Source organism: Triturus cristatus, chromosome 2_2, assembly GCF_964204655.1.
Source record: "Triturus cristatus chromosome 2_2, aTriCri1.1, whole genome shotgun sequence".
Lineage (NCBI taxonomy): Eukaryota > Metazoa > Chordata > Amphibia > Caudata > Salamandridae > Triturus > Triturus cristatus.
The window spans coordinates 174,530,194-174,545,856 of record NC_140582.1 but is presented as its reverse complement, the minus strand read 5'-3'; the positions used below and the strand labels follow the sequence as shown (position 1 = coordinate 174,545,856).

Here is a 15,663-nt window from a genome sequence, read left to right as displayed (position 1 = left end):
AAGGTTTAATGCTTCATACTGTGTGGGTTTAGGTGGTGATTTCATCCCGTGTAGTTCATCTCTCAAACGCTCAATGACACTTACATTAAATGTACCATGTTGTGCAAATCTAAGTGGATCCTCATTTTCAGTAATCTTGCACCACTGACAAAGCCATACACGTGTAAACCCACATTCGTCGATGCATAACATGCTTGTATACTCTCAGGTGGTGCCTTTTCACCTTCCCGTACTGGAATCCTAACATCTCCTCTCACAAAGCTCTGAAAGGTTTTAAGTGTGTCTATTGTTATGATGAGTGATCCAGTTGAGGTAAGTGGGGGGTGGAACGGGATCAATCTAATTTATTATTCAAAACTATACCCTCTACACCATAGATTAATGTCTGTTACAATTATAAAGACACGTAAATATTCCGTGTCTCACTGACCGCTGAAGGCCTCAGGTTTCCTTGTTTTGTTTACCCTGCTACTCCTCACTTGCCATTGTTTGTGGTGTTGATGTTCTAGATAGACTTATCTCTTATAGAGTACTGGCACGTATACAATAGACAGTCAAACAATAAAAAGTTCTGTAACAAAAATACCTTTTTTGTGGATCTCCTAATTTTTATATCAAGACAGTGAATACATTTTCCATACAGTGTAAGATAAACAATTTACATAATCAACGTTTATAAAACACAACCACTATGTCAGTTGAGACATACAGTCAATTCAACATTGCTATCAAAAAACATGAAAATTGACTTGGTGTATGTATCCACATAGATAAGTGCCCAACATAGATCAAGTGTCCAATAAAAACAAACGTTTTACACAATCCATTTCATTGTAGATATATTGCTTCCCCTCAAATTGTTGGTTCCATGGGTAGCATGTGGCCCCCAGCGGTCGGGGTTCACTAAGTGCTTTTACTTTTTGTCGGTCTAGGAAATGTTAATGTTCTCCCAGACCATCCCTTCGCCTTCTTTTCCTTTTTGTATGGACGTATGGCACCTGACCATGTCTTAAAGTACGGCAACTCGTTTCGACCTTCCCACTGAGCCTCCTAATTTTAACTAAGATCTTACTCAGGGCTGCATAGATTCATTAGTCAAAAATCATTATTACAGCTGTTTTGCCATACAAATAATGTAAAAACATCTCATATATGAACATAAAACATAGATACCTTTAAGCATAGTAGACATTTGTGGACATTAAAACAATTAAACATGGTATTAAAAAGCAAACTCATCAATAAGACTAAACATTTGTTAAAAGGTTACATACTCATAACAATATCTGATTTGAATTGCTGTTCTAATAAGACGCAAGTCTCCGAAACAGGTGTCTCATGTGCTTAATTTATGTATGTCCTAATTCAATTTTCGTGCAAATAAATATTTATAAAAAGCATCTTGTTGCATGGAAAACAAACTGGGTGAAATAACATGCAGCTATTTTTCTGAGAATTGAACTAAAAAGACAAACTTGAGCTGTCATCTATATGCTGCATTGCAGGATATTGCCCTAAAGGAATTAGCCATTCGTTTTCAAGGAACAGAGGACTGTTAGTGCTCTATGACTTGTCTTTGTTAATCAACAACATTTTTGAACATATTGTAAATCACTGCAATAAGAAGTCTTAGCACCTCCTCGATAGATAAGAGGGGGTAGTGATTTGTTTACAAAGCTGCTTGTTAACAATGGTTCCAGGTCATATGTCACTAGACACTCCACTTGGTTTTAGGTCTCGCCTGACCCAGCGCATGCGCTGGTCTGGCGAGACTTATTGAGAGGGCTCCAAAAAGTGCTACCAGGCCAGCCTAGAGCTACAGTGCATGTGCGCGGGCGCGCGCCGCACCGCAATTACTCTCACTTTCGCGGCCGCACGGCCGCTTTGATGTTTGATCGCGATCACTTTCACTTTCACGGTCGCTTTGCATAGCCAATAGGTCTTGCTTTTGGGACCTTATAAGTATTTAGTTATGCAACTGTTGCATGGCTAAACACTTATAAGGTCCCAAAAACGAGACCTATTGGCTATGCCAATGCTTGTTTTCTTTCCAATCTGGGACTTGTCTGGTCTTTCCCTTTGTAAAAACAGGACATCAAGTTCAATAAAACCACAAAAAGCATAGACAGAAGCACCTAGTCACGGATGCCCCTCAGAAACTTGGTAGTTATGTAATAAATGGGATTCAGAAACGGTGAACTATCTATACCGGAAAGGCTGGACGACCAAATATATTTTGTTTTATTAAGAGTGCGCCAACATTGTAGAATTACAAATGGTTTAGCAGTAAAATAAAATTTTGTAGGTACATAATTATTGAAGAAGTTGAGAAATCAAATTATACTACGAATTCTATTACTGCCCTCCCAACCCTCAAACTTGATATCTTTAAAGCTTCTTTTGAATTATTTAACCTTTATTTCAGGTGAATATGAATCAGCATATTCAAAATAAATCTCCAGCTATAATTTAACTGAGAAACAAGAAAGTAAGGATCTATAATTTTCTTATCACTTTAGTTCTCAAGTTGTTTGTTGCTTTCCGGGCAAAAATACAAGTCCATATAAATATGATTAATGTAGCATGGAGAAATAAGTATTACCTTCTTCATCTTCTGCAAACAACTTCAGAGCCTCAAGAGCTTCAGGGAAAGACCAGTCATGTTCCTGTAGAACTTCTCTCAGTTCCTAATAAAAGATGAAACTCTGTTTTACCAAATCATATATGTAGTATGTAGAGGCCTCAAATATTCAGATTTTACAGTTTTCTAGAGTATTAAAGGCTGAGTAACAACAATCACTAATACCTTTTTTCAACATGCGTCTCTTGGAAGCGAAAGTGTGTGTGTGTGCGCACGTGTGAGTGTTCTGTTGCAGGGATTCTGCAGAGTCACAGAACTATGCTTGGAATCATAGAACCTTTATAGGCAGGGACGGAGTCATTCTACCACCCGAGTACCAATGAGCCCGGGACCGGATAGCTATAGTGTCTCACTTGCCCTACTACTGCTTACTCACAGAGGAACAAGTGATTAGACACCCCATAACACAACACTCCCAACCCACTTAGGAATCGTGGTTTCAGGACACACCCTATCGTTCACACACTCGTACTAGTCCACAAAAAAAGTTTAAAATGTTTATTTTAACTGTCGTGCTCTATCACGCAGTACAGGTGCCACAATCAGCAAGAAAATGCCTAACACAAATACAGTCAGAATAGTAAGGAGTCCATAAACTATAAAAGGAGCTGTCATTATATAAGTCAGAGTAGCCTAACCCCCTCCCCTTCTACAAAAGCAAAGTGGTTATAGCAGAAGATCTGAGTGTTTGCGGATGACCCTGTACCTTAGCATGGACAGATGAAAGTTCTCCCACACTGGCAATAGTGTGGGTTTAATGTGCGGAGAAGTTTACTACCAAACTTCCAAGGTTTTAGTATAACCATTATGGAGTGGTGGAGTTCGTAATGACCAATTCCTAGACCATATACTCTTTATGGCTTTACTACTCTTATTAAAATAGACAGACTGTACGGGTACAGGGCTCAAGGCCACTGTACCCTCACCGGAGGGCTAGTGCACCCTGCTAGAGGGGTGACTTACCTAAGCCTCAGGCAGTGGGTTGTAGGCATGGCACGCAGGGATGTTTGCTAGGTTGACTTCACTTTTCTCTGCACCAAATCACACAGCCTGCAATGGCAATGTGTGGGTGTTAAGGTACAGGGCCTCTAAGGTTGGCACAATAGGTGCTGCCGCCCTTTGAGGCCTTCTCTGGTCACAGTGCCCTTGGTGCCCATGGTACCTTTTACAAGGGGCTTATATGTGGGCAGAGATGTGCCAATTGTGGGTACAAAGGTACAGTTTTGGGAAAGAACCCAGGCCCTCTGAACCTGATTGGTAGGGACCCAGAGCACATCAAGTCAAAGAGCATCAGAAATCTGGCAAAAAGTGTGTGTAGGTTTCTACAACAGAAATCCACTTACCTACATCAACTGACAGGATCCACAGGGCTTGAATCCATTCTACTTTGGGACATCTCGACGCACAAGGAGTCCAAGACTCTGAAAAAACCTCGACAAAAATCGAAAAAAGGTGTGCCAAAAAACAGCCAAGGGGTTGTGCTCTCCTGATCAGCACTTAGGCTGGCGCGAAAAAAAAGAACTGATGTCAGCGCGCCCAGGCTGCGTCTATGTAGGTAACGCTATGTCATTCCAGTGCGCACGACGCAGGCGGCGGATGCTGAGCCGACCAAAGCCACCTACAGACGAATAGGCGTAGTGCTAATGAAAAATCTCAGGATCCAGACCGACACCTAGAGGAAATTCTAAGGTAAGGAATCTACAACTAGAAGTGACTATCAGATGTATACTATATGGCGGCCCAATGCATGTTTGCGCATTACTGGATACATGGCCCACACAATCTCTCGCATCTATGGTTAAAAATGGACGCAGCAGCCCCTCTGACACTCCTCCAGGTGCTCTTCGGGAGACCGGAGCAGAGACACCGTGCCTTTGACTCTCTCAACGCCACCATCAGCTCTTGGCAGAATCTCTTGGTGTGAAAAGAAGGATCACAGCTATCCTCACCCTATATACCACGGCCCCGATGCCGTTGGTTCCAATTAGGGCAAGAAAGAGGAGCTGTGGAAGCGCTATAGGAATTAGGTATTACCACCAAGGGTGATTTCTTCGATGAGGGCGCCAGAGCAGGTGGGATCAGGTTGTGACCAGTAAGACAGACACTGACGAGGCTGGAATGGCAAAGTGAGCTGGGGATCACTATCAAAGACCAACAATGGCCCTACTGTTGTACCATCATAAAGACTGTCACTAAATAGTAGACAGACATCCATTTTAAATATATCAATAGAGTGTACTATACACCTGTCTGACAAACGTTAGGGGTTACAGGATAAAGCTAGCTGTATGCACTGTGCGGAAAGGGAGGCTGGATTCCTGCATTTAGCGTGGCAGTGCCATGGCATTCAACATTTTTGGCAGGCAGTGTTTCAAGAACTAGATTCCATTGCATCAGAATCACTGGAGAGGGAGCCCTTCTAGAGTATAATAAAGATGCAGGTATCGAGGTTCGCCGGATAGTGGCGACAGGCTGTGTGCTTTCAAGGCACAGGGTGGCGATGTGATAGGCACGCGGCCCACTGCCCACAATCAGGGAATGGCATAGGTGATATGGCATTTTGCAGTATGTAATCTGACAACTACTGGGAACTTCTACCAGTGTGCAGCCATCCGAGAGACAGATGGGGGCCTTACCAAACCTACTTATTAGAGCATAGCACAGACGAACAAGCTGAGAGTGTGCCAGGCGGCGGGATGGCCCAAATCTACGGGGTGTCTCAGAAGGCGATTCTGTCTCAAACTAAAGGGTTTACTATACAATACGAGTTTTCCCCTAACTTGTATATGGAGTGTTAAGCGGAATGTCAGAAGTGTTTGTGGAAAATTAAACCAGGGGTGTGGAATCCCTGAGGCCCGACTCCCAGGACATATTGTTTGGCGTAAAGGACAACAAGTTTTCATGTTTATTTTGTCCTTGGGACAAGTAAGCCCAACCCCCTGCAGCACAAACCCTGCTAGTTTACAATACTACATTATGAATCAGGGAAGGGCATTGTCTGCAGCTGAGGTAATATTTGTGTCCATCTGTTAATGCTGTTCGAAGTTGTATTTATGGCCCATTAATACAAAGCCTTTCTTTTTAGGGTGAGCTCTCAAAGGAAATGCAGTAAGCTTGGACAGCACCACTGACAATGGTTCCAGTGTAAAAATATGTACAAGCGTTTCCAAAGTTTAACAATATATGGCTACATATAATGCTCCCAGAATGTTCACTAATTAGATGCAAATATCTGCAGAAGCTTGAAAGCAAGATTGAGGATTCTTTACGTTCAAAATAAAATGTTCATCAAAAATGCAACTAGGAAAGAAAAGAACGTTTTTCTCAACTACTGTGAAATTGTAGGTAACATTTCTTTGAGCATCATTTAGTAAAATGTGTTGATGCAGGCTAGTATTTCAAAAACATATTCACCATGGACAATCAGTGCAACCAGTTTCAACAAGCTGATGGGAAACATGAAAATAAACAAGCACTGGCAACCCCAATAGGCCTGATATTGGTGGTCAGCCTTTTGGTTTTGTCAATGCGTGTCTAGTTTGATATGGTTTTTGTAAAACTTTGTGGGAGCTGCCAGGCCCTCAACATTATAACAAACATTGGCAAAAAAATTAATATTTTTGGGACACAAAAAGCACACGCTGCCACAGTAGTTCTTGGCACTGAACAAAACTACTTTGTGGGCAGATAGGCTCCTTGTGAAACAGCAGAAGCCAGTCGATGGATGGATAGAGATTGAATTTTAATAAAAACAAAAGGTCTTTGTTAACTCCAGACCTAATTAGGGGCCCAATTCTTAAAGAAAGTCACAAAATTGCCTCCATCGTATATGTTCTTGCATTAGTGTAGATTTAAGGCTTTCATGAATTCACAAGACTTTACAGAAGTAGGCCACAAAATCGTACTCCTAGAAAATATTTGTTAACTGTTGTTTAGTACCAGCAAAACTTTCAAGTATAGATTTGCTCATGCGAAAATCTGTTGCGCTTTTACAAGTTCACTTTCCCTGCAACCATTTTTTCCAACTTTGGAAGAAGTTTAACTTCTGCCATTATCAGGGGTAAGTTTCCAACCTTTCTCAGTATGGGAAAAGATAAAAGAAGAGTTGGCGAAAACCCCTAAAACTTGCACTTTAGTAGGTTTGAATGGACTCAAAAGGATATTCCAACCATGGAACTATTGGTTACCGCTACCTCCATCCCCAGTATGTGGATCTACAGAAAGGTGGCAAAATAAGGAAATTTCTAGAATTAAAAGCCTACTATAGTATGATCCCTGGCATAACCAGAAAGGCTAATAACAGAGCTTTTATGTAATGAGATTGTGCCATAATTTGTCAATGCACTACGTGGCACCAACGGGACAAGTGGATTCTTTTACTGTACAAGTAGATTTATGAAGCAACGTGTCCCATGGACAAGTAGATATTTTATTAAATTCCACACCCCTGTGAACCCTCATAGTGATGTATACATGCTGTGAGCTCTTTAGAGGAATAGCATGGAATAGGTGCTCTGCAATGGTCTGACACAACAAAATATCAATACTTGCGCACTGTCATAATATTTCTGTCCTTTAATAGGCACTCTGCACGTGCAGACAATTAGTTACAAAAGCCACAGTAATGTAGACTATTTGCTGTATACTTTCTGAAAATCTAAAATAAAATGTCAAAAACAAAATAAAACGTAAGAAGAAAGATTAATTATCTTTGAGATTAAGTAATTCTTTTTGGTGCCCCATAAATCTGTTTGTGATCCATCCGAAAATGCCCCGGCCTTGCACATGCCAATTCCCTGCATTTCCTTTCAGGCCGTGCACAGCTGCAGGAATGACCAGTCCTTAATGTGCAGGGAATATATTTCTTTTTATTTGCAGAGTTTTATAGAACGCTGGCTAGACCCGGAGGTATCATGAGGATCAGCGATATATAGTGGCAGGAAATGAGGCCAGAGTGTAGGCCACAGACAGGTAACACTTTGTCCTAGTTAGACCGTAAAAACATCTCCCGGCACTAGTTAATAGGATCCCTTGGGTCACAGTTCCCAACACAAAGTGTACGATTAAAAGGTATGAGGTTACATATGAAGTGAATGCAGCATAACTTAAAATTGAATTCAAAGCTGCGCTTGGCCCTTGCTTAAAGATAAAGGGCAGGTCAACCCACATTTCGCAATTACTCCTGATCTGCCAGGTATCACCAGCAACTCTTCGATGCCAATTTGCAACTATCAATCAATCAATCAATCAAATACTTTATTTGACAACTTAATGTCATAAAAGTGAACAATTCGATCAATCATATTACAATTAAAAATTAGAGGTACAGGATATCGTCTACCAACTCATGATGAATTACTAAATAAATTAAAAATAGAATTTCAGAATAAAAACATACAAACAGTATTGGGGAAAAAAACTACCAAGACTTTTCCTATATTTCAGCTTGTATGGTTAGTGCATTTCTGGGCATATATAAAAAGTGCAAAATACAAATAGGTTTAGGAAACAAGATTTAACATTGCCTTTCCCATGATACATAAAGTGCTTAATGCATAGTGCAAAAAGACGCAAACAGGATAAAGTGCAAACATATCAATTGATGCAATCATAGGGTGTGCCGAAGGTAACCCTTCAAGCAGAATTACATCAAAAAAAGTGCTATGTGCAATAGGCCTTGCTCAGAAGTTTGGGGAGAACAGCTAAATACTCAATACATTATTATAATTCTAAAAATGGTCCTTCAATTAAACTTACAAAAGCGCACAGCTATATTTACATTATATCATTTACAAATCTAAGCAATCAGATATCGGGAGTCTGTTTCTCTCCTTTTTGGATCGCATAGCTGCGACCAAGAAGCTGGCAATGTTGAAAATATCCCATGGTGAGCTTAATAACTGGAGGTAAAGTAGTGCTGGTTTAACCTGCAGAAAACCCTTCCCTTTCAGAATTGGAATTAAATACTTATTCCGCATAATGGAATAAAAGGGGCAAAACATCATAAAATGAACGGTATTCTGGGTAGAGAAATTGTCACACTTACAGGGGGTTGAATGCTCTAGATTACACCACTCCTGAAAATCACCTAATAAAAATTGAACTAAGTTAAAGCGAAGCCTAGTTAAAAGCCAGCGATGGTACGGAACATTAACTATTATCAAATAGGGTTCAATACAAATATTTGTTTTCGTTAAAAAATGAGCCCTTACAAGAGGTTTCTGCAACTCTAATTCCTCCCGTTCTGCTGACAGCAAGTTCTTAAAGTTATGTTTTACCCAGAGAACATCCTCTTTCCGTATCTTTGCAGGGGCCTCAAATAACTCAGGCTGCCCCAATTTAGTTAGCCTGCTTTTAACATAGGTCAACCACTTGATTTTATTGGAATTGTCCAGTTGTACACAGTCGCTTAGGATCTTATGGTTCAGAGTCAGTTCAGGATTTAGCCACACTGAGCCAGCAGAGCAATGGAGCTAGGCTCAGAGTGTCTGAGATGTAACCAATCCCAAGTTCCTGGTGTATGGAGAAGACTGGCGTTGATTGTGGGACTGATAAAAGACTACGTAGAAATTTGTTTTCGTCTATTTGGATGCCTGGTTGTTCCTTGAAGCCCCATATAGAGGAGCCGTAGGTCGCAATCGCGACACACTTTGCACTGTATATTTTCAATATGCTCTTAATTGGTCTTGCCCCCAAGCGTTTAGCAAACCCCATTAAACCTATAGCAGAACGTGTAATGGAATTCTTTTTAATTTTCTGCTGCGGGATCCAGGAAAACTTCTCATCAAAGACTACCCCTAAATAGGTAAAGGAGGAGACCGAGGTCACCTCTTGACCATTACAATAAAAAGAATGGGGTTTTCTTGTTTTACTACCGATTGACAAGATATGGGACTTGCTGTTATTCACAACTAGGTCCAGCGACTGCATATAAGCCCCAAAAGCATCTAAAAGCCGCTGTAGAGCAACCGCTGTGCGAGCTATAAGGACTGCGTCATCCGCGTATAGGAGAACCGGGATAGAACAGTTTCCTACACGCGGAATATCCAGAGTCGCTGTTAAAAGCGATCTGTCTAAATCGTTAAAATATAGGGTAAAAAGAACAGGTGCCAAGATACACCCTTGCCGAACACCACGAGCAGATCTAAAGGAACTTGTGCATTTACCATCCTGCGAAATTCTGACCGAGGCAGAAAGATCTTGATGAAGATCGGCCAGAAAATACACTAAGGGAGGATCAAGACCTTTTTCCAGCAAGATGGTCCACAGCTTTGACCTGTTAACCAGGTCAAAAGCTGAGGATAAGTCCATAAATGCCATCCTTATACAGCCTTCCTTAGCCACGGTGTATTTGCGGATTAATAATGACAAATTAAGGCACTGGTCAATGGTACTTCTGTGTTTTCTAAACCCATATTGTAAATCAGAAATAATATTCATCTCAGTGGCCCAGTCTGAGATTTTCGTTAAAATTACTTTCCCTAAAATCTTCACAGAAGAATCGATCAAGGATATGGGTCTGTAGCACCGCAGGTCCCCTCTCTGTCCCTTCTTAAAAATTGGAATAATAGTTGAACAGGACCAGAATGCAGGGAACCCTGGGGAGCCAGAGACATTAAAAACGTTAGCCAGGATCTTCACCCAAAATTTGGGATCACTTTTAAATAGATCAGCTGGAACAGAATCAGGGCCAGGAGCCTTATCACTAATAGTTTCTCTTATAGCTTTCGCCACTTCGTCTTCACAGAACACAAGTGGAGCTTGAGGTTGAGTAAGTGATAAGCCAGGAAGCAAGTCCAGGTTCTCAGGTGAGGCGTATATTGCCTCAAAATGAGACAGCCATTGGGCCTCAGTAATATGAGTCTCATTTTCTGAACCGGAAAAAAAAGGGGTGTTAATAATTCCCCAAAAGTTTGAACTGTCCCTAATTACATCTACTGATAGCAATGCATGCCACGCCTCTGCCTTGATCTCAGATTTCCGCTTATAGATTGCCATCTTATACTGTTTACGCAGATGAGCGATCAAGACTCTATATCGGGGTTTTATTTTTAGAGCATCGTTTAAAAGGCGATGGGCATATGAGCAGTTATCTTTGAACATACAGGGAACTATAAATAGGATTCCCACAGATTCAATTAATTGCTTGGCTATTGAAATCTGTTCTACCACTCATCCTAAGATACTTCTGGTGAATTTTTATAATTCTGGGGAAATTGATTACAGGTATCAACATCTGATCAATTTGAACTCCTTTTTAGAAAAATATAGGGTTTTGCAAACTACCTTGTTTTATGTTGTGCTCATGGGCGATTTTAACATCCATCCTTGATTTAGCCTTAAAGCCTTTACAACGCTTTACAGGTTTTTTCCTTTGAGTATGTTTTGCATCAGACGGCCCAGCCATAGGGCCCCTTTCACACGGGGGGGCAATTGCGGCTCTGTGGGCTAGACTGGTCGCCCAAGTTACCCAAGGTGGGCGCTGGAACATCAGTCAACAGTTCTGGAGCATTAATCACTACCACAGGTTCCAATGGAACAGGAGCCGATTCCGGGACAGCTGACCCATCCCTGGGACCAGCACTTGTGTCCAAACCTAGTTCTTTTTCGGCGTTAGCAATTTCTTTGTTCAAAGCACCCACAGCGGAGGTTAAATAGGAGATAATGGAAGGAGTATTTTGGCTTTCAAACCCCCTTTATCACAATTACCCATCTGAGGGTGGCCCAGCCCAGGCTTATACAGGCTTTGACGGGCACAGACGGGCACGCCCGCGCGCGTCCCGCGCTGCGTTGTGTCAGTGCTGCTTAAGAGGGCCTCCGGCGCCCTCTGATGACGCTGTTGGATGGCGCCACGCAGGGAATTATGGGGGATGGAGTCCCTTCGCCCCAGGAGCGGTTTCCCTCACGGCGGGAGCGGAGAGCCTTCTCGCCAGAATGCCGTTCCCCTCACGGCAGCGGGATCTCACCGGGTAATAAGGTGTCAGCCCAGGCGATAAAAGTTCAGCAGTCGCGCGTTGCAACTAAATATAAATGATTTTACCTGGTATGCTCTGCTTTACAAAGCTTCTTTCTAGTTTCCGCTGAGGCCAAGCTATAGCATACTCTTACATATAGGGGCAACACCAGTTAGGTAACTCTACACTCCGATGTAATAGATATAGCCAGACATTTGCAGAGGGTTATAGGTTATCTCAAATCAGTGTCTTTGTGCTACAAACATCTGGAAGAGAGGTGTTTGGATAACAAAGACCTGCCAGAGGACTCACTAGAAATAGAAGGGGCACACCCTGTTTGGGACCTCGAAAATTAGTACGTACACATCTGACAATTGTAAAAACTAGAGTTTATTATAACCTAACCTAATGCAGAAATCATAGATTAGAACAGGCCTGATTATATTACAAATATAAAGGCAAGTTAAATAGGGTAATAATGTATTTAAAAAACAAAGTTTATTAATGAAGATCATAGCCTACATTTGTGGAGCTATGCAAAATTTTCCTTGCATGCCTTAATACAGCCCATATGACTTTACCACTAGCTTATCAGCATGAAATATTCTTGAGAGGGACACAACTCCCTGCAATCTCGCCGGAAAAAACAGTTATATAATTTTGTGCATGGATATGCCTAGCAAGTACGTCATGGAAAACCGCTACAGACTTCATGTGCAACGTAATCTGCTTTTCAATGCCACCGCTTTGTTACCAGTTCCTGGGACAGGTGGTGGAACAACCTTTTGCTGAGCAGGATAGCATGGTAACCACTTACCATAATAAAGTCTCATACTAACTTGATGCAAAAGCAATCACAAATAATAATGATTATAAATATGGCTGTGCGCAATTTGCATAGGTTCCTCTATATATGAATCTATTCTATTCTATTAGTCACATCATAACATTCTGCCATTATGCACACACAAACATGGATAAGCCCTATGGGGTTATAGTCCATGTAGTTGATGAGGCAGAATGCCCTTAAACATAGGTGGTAATGAGTGATTTAAGCTCAATCAATACATTTGTCTCCCTACGACACAGAACTGTGGGGTGACTGATTTGTCAAAGCTAGGTGTTCATGAGAACAACTTTTTCAGGTCCCTACCGAATTCAGGCCAGGGTACCCCATTATTAACATCAAGATTAGATTTTGCCCAGAAGCCTATGGTACAGACTGCACAACTGAGGCCAATCCTGTATTGGCTTTTCAACTGGACCTCTGAATTGCTGCTGCCATAAAGGGCTGCTCTTGGTGACATCATTAGTTTTCCCAAGGGCCATAGGATTCCATGGTTAATTCATGTTAAGGGGTCCCTGACTGACTTGGGTAGTAGCGACTGTTGGTATAATCCGCTATCAGACCAGCCCGAAGCTGTAGTAAGCTTATCATGGGCACTGGTGCAAGCTGGGAAATTTGGAACCTGTGCCGGTCAGTCCAAAATCTCCAGCTACTCCTCAAAACTGCCTGGTACTAACGGCACCCACTGCGCCACCGGTGGTAAGACCAGTGTAAGAAACATAACATTGCCAGAAATTTGATAAGAATTTAACCCCTCATTACAGGACCATGTAGGGAATTTTCACTAGTCGTACAGCAAGAAGTAACATTGCTAAAAACTTGAAATATCAGGCTCCCCCCCTAGGGATTTAGCAAATCAAAAAATGCTTACAATTTAGTGAGTTTTAAAGACCTTTCCATAGTGTTTTGGGAAAGAGTTTTTTCCTAAAGAAATTTTTGGAGAAGGAATTGCCAAATGGTGCTGTTTTAAGCAGATTGGGAAATAGCTCAAAGTAACTTGAAATGGTTTATAGACATCTTTACATGAGTGTATGTGTTTCTCTCTGTGGGGAAGTACCCCTTGGAAATTAAATTTCTGACTTTAAAATACAAAAGGCCTTTTTCTAAGAAACTTTGCACCACATGGTGACTTTTAAAGCCGATTTGACTGGTAAGATTGATTAATCTGAATGGATTTACAAATAATTTGAAAGGGTGACATGCTAGCATTGAACATCCAGTAACTCGCTGAGGAAAAAAACATATCAGAAATCATCACACAAGGGGTCAGTGACACAAGCAACTCAGGAGAGGTCAGTACGTGCCATATAATAGCAAAAAAAGGACTCCGGCGGTAAAAATCAAATCGCAGGGTAAAAATGGCACCAGTTCCCCAAATGCAAAGACAAACCAGTCCTCCATGTCGGCTGATGGAGTAATACGCATAATTCAGAAAGGTAGAGGAGACTGTGCTCCAGGACCTAATGGCATCCCACAAGCCATTTTTAAGAATGATCCATCCTTTTGGAGCGAGTATTTACTCAAGCTATTTAAAGAAATAGAGCTGCTAAATTGCATTCCACCTAACTGGCAAGGTTCGATACTGACACCCATTTTTAAAGGAGGTAATAGAACAAATCCATTGAACTACAGGCTAATCGCCCTTTTGGATGTCGAAGCCAAATATCATGTCTCACTTATTTTGGAAGACCTGAAGGAATGGTCAGACAATTTCAATCTTATTCCAGTTAATCAAACAGGTTTCAGGCAAGGTATAGGGACAATATCGAAGATCTTAGCTCTATCACTAATAGCAAAGAAATGCAAGCGAAGTAAACAACAACTTCACCTCTGCTTTACAGACCTAAAGGCAGCATTCGATAAAAAAACTGCAAACCTGGAACATCCCAGAAAGGTTACTACAAGGCATACTGCAATTCTACTATAATACATGGATTAGAATTAAGATAGGAGATGGCACCAGACTATCAAGAAAGCGGATTGCGACTAAAGGCCTCAAACAAGGTTGCGTATTAGCCCCACATCTTTTCAATTTGTTCATGTCCGATCTTGCACAGAGGCTAGATTGCATTAATTCCCATCCGCCGAAAATTGGTAAGCCAGTACTCACACATCTCTCGTACGCCGATGATGTGGTGTTAAGGAGTCTAACTAAGATCAGTCTTCTAAGACTTTTAAATGAAATGTCAGACTATATCTCATCTAACAAATTAGAAATAAACATATCAAAAACCAAAACAATGTTGATTGGCAATCACCGGAGAAGCAAGCTGAACATCTGGCTCAAGGGCAATCAGAGGAAGTAAAAAGTTATAAATACTTGGGATTTTATATAGACAATTTACAAAATAATTTAGAGCAAAAAACGTACATGACACAGAGAACCAGTGCTCTTACATTTGCATTCAGTCAACTGGCAAAAAAGCTGAATGGTCCATCATATAAACCACTGCTAGCGGTGATGGCGGCAAAAATCCTTCCAACGATAACATACACCAGTACCGCTTTTCATGGCAAAGACTCCAAGCTTTTAAACCAACTAATAGTCTCTACTTAAGTTTTCCAGTTACAACGGTCAGCTTCTCCGGCACAGGTTCGTCTTGAATTCGGTCTCACAAACGAAACTATAGGGAGAATGTATACCACAGTAAAGCTTTGGTATCGGCTGAAACTGAACAAGGCCACCTCACCAATTAACAAAGCCCTTTAGTCTGAAGTAGACGAGGACAGAAAATCACTTTATAATCAATATCTTTACAAATCCTTGTCAATAACCTGTACAACCGACTTGGGGAACAAAAACCTGCCATACCAGTCCTTCAAACAAGCAATAAACAAAGCTGCAAAAATTCATTCATTACAGTTCGATAAAAATATCTTCAGGTTAAGGTCGCACGCTTGGATGGTGATTAATAATTATAAGTTACTCGTACCAGCCCCTTAGTTGAATACGACATTCTCAATTTATCTGAAAAAACAATGGCAATACGTTTTGGAAAGTTACAGTCGACAGCGGATCAGCCTACCTGGGTGCACACAGGGCCAAAATCACGTCGACTCTGCGGTTACCAGAATGAGGAATTTATCCATATAATCTGTATATGCAACAAACTCTACAATGCACGAGCCACCTTACTCAGACAAACTTTTAAAGTCAGAGGCATCAGGTCCTGCAGAGCTGCAATAATAGCGTGCCTAAACCCATCGGACCCACAATTGAC

General features: G+C 41.3%; 1 protein-coding gene across 3 annotated transcripts in view; it reads right to left on the bottom strand.

Moving 5' to 3' along the window:
• SMARCAD1 (SNF2 related chromatin remodeling ATPase with DExD box 1) overlaps window positions 1-15,663 on the bottom strand; it is a 683,175-nt gene that overhangs the window by 392,290 nt on the left and 275,222 nt on the right. For all 3 annotated transcript variants that reach the window (XM_085641145.1, XM_085641146.1, XM_085641147.1), the window contains one exon: window positions 2,603-2,687. In XM_085641145.1, the coding sequence (XP_085497271.1) occupies window positions 2,603-2,687 (85 nt within the window). The remainder of the gene's footprint in view (window positions 1-2,602; window positions 2,688-15,663) is intronic.